The 4778-nt window shown below is 43.4% G+C and overlaps 1 protein-coding gene across 1 annotated transcript in view; it reads left to right on the top strand.

Moving 5' to 3' along the window:
• CLIP1 (CAP-GLY domain containing linker protein 1) overlaps nt 1-4778 on the top strand; it is a 148540-nt gene that overhangs the window by 11541 nt on the left and 132221 nt on the right. Inside the window, exon 2 of the mRNA XM_011964502.1 lies at nt 3898-4088. Coding sequence (XP_011819892.1) covers nt 4004-4088 — 85 coding nt within the window. The 5' untranslated portion in view covers nt 3898-4003. The remainder of the gene's footprint in view (nt 1-3897; nt 4089-4778) is intronic.

The raw sequence follows: 4778 nt of genomic DNA, 5'->3' as shown, positions 1-4778 counted from the left end.
CAAAGTGCTGGGATTACAGGCTTGAGCCACTGCGCCCGGCCATGGTCATTCTCATAGTAGCAGAACTGATGTTTTTCATCTTGATGTGTGATATCTCCTATGTTTGAATGTTAAATTTAGTGAAAAGAGATGAACTTTGGAATCACAATACCTGTGTTCACATCTCTGCCACTGAGCTGAATGACCTTAGGAGACAGGTGATTAACAAATGAGGAAACACATCTGTTAATTTCTTAATTGCTATAGCATTTCTTCATTTGTAAAGAAGAGGTAATAATAGTGGCTAATTCATAGTAATGCAACGCTCAAATGGGATAGTAATTCACATAAAAATTATTTCTGAATTACAGTGTTCTATGTGTTATGGTCCTTACGTGTTGGGAGGGTGGGGGAGAAGGGTAGTTTGTCTCATTTTAGGTCCAAATCTCCTGATTCATTGAGCACAAGTGTCAAAAATTCAAATATGCCCAGCTTATTAGTGAGGCAACAGTGTCTTTTTTTTTTTTTTTTTGCACACTTTTTGGAATTGATTAGTTTCAGTGTGACATTCACTGACCTTGAAACATACAGAGATGTTGCCTCCTGGTCATTGCATGCTGTGGGTACCATGACAAACACTTTGATCTTTTGTTTTTCAGTGAATTTTTCAGAGCAAGCCTGACATGCCAGTCATTAATAATGCATGAAAAAGAAACTATAAATTGGAAGATTTAAAAAACCAACACGGGTGTTGTTGCTGCTAATTCTTTTATTGAGACAGATTAGATTTTTCTCCTTCATTAAGTCTTGGTCGCAGTTCTCTGCTTTAGGATTGAAGGAACGCAGATGGACTGACAACCAGAGGCGTGAGGACTGGACAACAGAGCCCTAGACAGAGCTTTGGTTAGTCTTTGGTTTGTGATGACCACATGCTTCTGTGTTTTAGGCTGAGGCTTGAAGATGGTCAGATTTTCGTGAGTTTATGATACTGAGCTGCAAGATTTGAAAGTTCCCTAGTTAGGTCTTGTGGTCGTTTTCAAAATTCCTCTTTAGGGAGTGCTTGACCTGAGCCCAACAGTTCCCTGTTTTGTCCAAGTGAAATAGTTTAGGGAGTATTTTGTTCTTTCATTTTGTCACCATAAAAGGTTTTCCAGGACCACAGTGCCTGCTCCATCTGTTCTCTGTCAGTTCTCCCTGGCCCTTGTCACTCTATGATGTTGGTCCAGGGTGAAGAGTAGGGAAGGCCCCAGAGAATTTCTGCATTTAACCTGTCCGCATCCTTCTCAAATTTTACGGACATAGACATGGCCTTCGTTGGCTGAGTCTAGAGGAGACTTGGCCAATCCCTTCTATCTGTCTGAGGCAGCAGCAGGAACAGATAACTCTGCTTGAATCTTGCAAGCTGTGTGGTGAGAGTCTGACAGTAAAGCAGGTGGTTTCAAACCTGACTCTGAATCAGAGCTACAGCCTTAGCGTAGGGACTCCCACCCGGATCTCTCTTTCCCTCATCACGGATGGCGGTGGTGATGGTGGTAATGGCGGTGGGGAGCCTGGGACTTTTATATTCATAGTCAGGATAGTGACTTCTGTCTTCAGGTAAATGCCAGTTCTTACTCTGTCCTTCAGAATCTTCTCCCAAATCACACTTATTTATTTATTTATTGAGACAGCCTCACTCTGTCGCCCAGGCAAATGTCAGTTCTTACTCTGTCCGTCAGATTCTTCTCCCAAACCACACTATTTATTTATTTATTTATTGAGAGATAGTCTTGCTCTGTCACTTAGGCTGGAGTGCAGTGTGCGATCTCGGCTCACTGCAGCCTCTGCCTTCTGGGTCCAACCAATTCTCCTGCCACCTGAGTACCTGGAATTACAGGCTTGTACCACCATGCCCAACCTCCGCCTCTGTTTTCACATGGCCTTCTTTCTATGTGTTCTCATCTTCTTTTTTTTTTTTTTTCCGAGATGGTGTCTCGCTCAGTTGCCCAGGCTGGAGTGTAGTGGTGCAATCTTGGTTCACTACAACCATCACCTTCTGGGATCAAGGGATTCTTGTGCCTCAGCCTTCCAAGTAACTGGGACTACAGGAGGCACGCGCCACCACGCCTGCCTAATTTATGTGTGTGTGTGTGTGTGTGTGTGTATATATACACACACACATATACATATATATAGTTGAGACAGAGTTTCGCTCTTGTTGCCCAGGTGGGAGTGCAATGGCACAATCTGGGCTCACCGCAACCTCCGCCTCCCGGGTTCAAGCAATTTTTTATTTTTAGTAGAGACGGGGTTTCACCATGTTGGTCAGACTGGTCTGGAATTCCTGACCTCAGGTGATCCGCCTGCCTCGGCCTCTCAAAGTGCTGGGATTACAGGCGTGAGCCGCCGCACCCAGCCATAATTTTTGTATTTTTAGGAGAGATGAGGTTTCACCACGTTCACCAGGCTGGCCTTGGACTCCTGACCTCAAGTGATCCTTCCACCTTGGCTTCCCACAGTGTTGGGATTACAGGCGTGAGCCACTACGCCTGGTCACTTCTTTTTATAGGGACACTTTTCATTGGGTTTTGGGCCTACCAAGGGAATCCAGGATGATCTTATCTCAAGATTCTTAATTATATCTGCAAAGATGCTTTTTCCAAATAAGGTCACATTCACAGTTGATAGGGGGACATGTCTTTGGAGGAGGGCACTGTTCTGTCCGCTGCAGTGGGCTGCAGGTGCCTGTGTCATCACTGGCCAGATTCTTTGCCAGTGGCTGGTGTTGGCTGTGAGGGAGACAAGATGAGAATGTGAGGTCTGTGCTTCATCATCCAAGCTCTGCTCGCAGAGAAAAATGCAGAACACCGTCATTTGACAGAGAGTCATTAAATGGCAGCATTTTTCTCTTTGAATTGTTCTGTTTTTAGGTATTATATCTGAAAATATTTCCCTATATTCCAAAACCCCAAGGTCGTCTTCAACTCACTTTCTATGGAGGTAAAGAGAAGATGACAGGATACTATTTTACCTTAGCCCAAAAGTCATAGATTCATATCTGGTCTTGAGTAAACCAGCAGTATATTGCGTTTTTCTAGAGAGAACCAAGGTAATTTTCCCTCATCACTTCCCAGATAGGGCTTTTTCTTACATAGTTTTAATCTTCCTGTAGTTTAACGTATATATAGTTTTATATTGTAAATTGCATAATTCTGTGGATTTAAAAAATATAGCTAATACAGACTTGTTGTAGTGAAACGTAAGCAATATAGAAATGAAAGTGAAAAACTGAAAGCTTCCTTTTCCTCCCCCCATTGTTTGGTGTAGATTTTTCTGAACCCTCTTTTAGGGATTGTGTGGGTTTTAGGAGCTGTACTCAGCTGAGAACATTAGATATATAAAGCAAAGCAAATACTTCGTTTGTCTCAACTGCTTGTTTTTGTTTTTGTGTTTTTTGTTTGTTTGTTTTGAGTCAGGGTCTTGCTCTGTCGCCCAGGCTGGAGTACAGTGGTGTGATCATGGCTTACTGCAGCCTCAAACTCCTGGGCTCATGAAATCCTTCCCGCTCAGCCTGCTGGCTAATTTATTTTTATTTTTATTTTTGTAGAGACAGGGTCTTGCTATATTGGTCAGGCTGGTCTCGAACTCCTGGCCTCAAACAATCCTCCTACCTTAGCCTCCCAAAGTGCTGGGATTACAGGTGTGAGGAGTGGGTCATGGCACCCGGCTAACTGCTTGTCTTGAGGATAGTAAATTGCCTTTAAATCCATTTCAGCAGCATTTTCATGTTTTTAATAACCAGAGTCTTCTAGGTTCCTAGGTTCAGCCTGGAGATGGATTATTGTCAAATAAAAGGAAAGCTTTAGTCTGTGAAAGCTACATGTTGTTCCTGCTTTCTCCTATAGATTATAAAATCTTTCTATTTATTTCTCTCTTCAGATTTAATCCAGAGACTGACTTCACTATAGAAGCCACAGTTGTATCGATGGTTGGGGAAAGATAGTGGCAACAAGCAAAGGAGAAGCAGCTCTGACATACAAAGAAAATGAGTATGCTAAAACCAAGCGGGCTTAAGGCCCCCACCAAGATCCTGAAGCCTGGAAGCACAGCTCTGAAGACACCTACGGCTGGTAATACTTTACACTTTTCCTTTATGACAAATGAACTATCTTATATGCAGACTTCAATTTGATTTTTAATTTTAAAACATTATTTTATATATGTTCATATTCTTGAAAATATTTGAAAGTTTTTTTTTTATTATTGTTATTTTTTTGAGACAGAGTTTCACTCTTGTTGCCCAGGCTGGAGTGCAATGGCCCGATCTTGGCTCACTGCAACCTCCACCTACTGGGTTCAAGCGATTCTCCTGCCTCAGCCTCCCGAGTAGCTGAGATTACAGGCATGCGCCACCACGCCTGGCTAATTTTGTATTTTTAGTAGAGACGGGTTTCTCCATGTTGGTCGGGCTGGTCTCAAACTCCTGACCTCAAGTGATCCACCCGTCTTGGCCTCCCAAAGTGCTGGGATTACAGATGTGAACCACCACGCCTGGCCTTTTTTTTTTTTTATGGTTTTTGAGACAGAATCTCACTCTGTCACCCAGGCTGGCATGTAGTGGCATAATCTTGGCTCACTGCAACCTCTGCCTCCTGGGTTCAAGTGATTCTCCTCCCCCAGCCTCCCAAGTAGCTGGGACTATAGGCCTTCGCTACCACGTCCGGCTGATTTTTGTATTATTAGTAGAGATGGGGTTTCACCACATTGGCCAGGCTGGTCTCGAACTCCTGACCTCGTGATCCGCCTACCTCGGCCTCCCA

This window comes from Mandrillus leucophaeus, unplaced genomic scaffold (genome assembly GCF_000951045.1).
Source record: "Mandrillus leucophaeus isolate KB7577 unplaced genomic scaffold, Mleu.le_1.0 Scaffold7, whole genome shotgun sequence".
In the NCBI taxonomy this organism is placed as follows: Eukaryota; Metazoa; Chordata; class Mammalia; order Primates; family Cercopithecidae; genus Mandrillus; species Mandrillus leucophaeus.
Note: the sequence above shows the minus strand (reverse complement) of the source record. Positions and strands in the feature narration are given on the sequence as shown.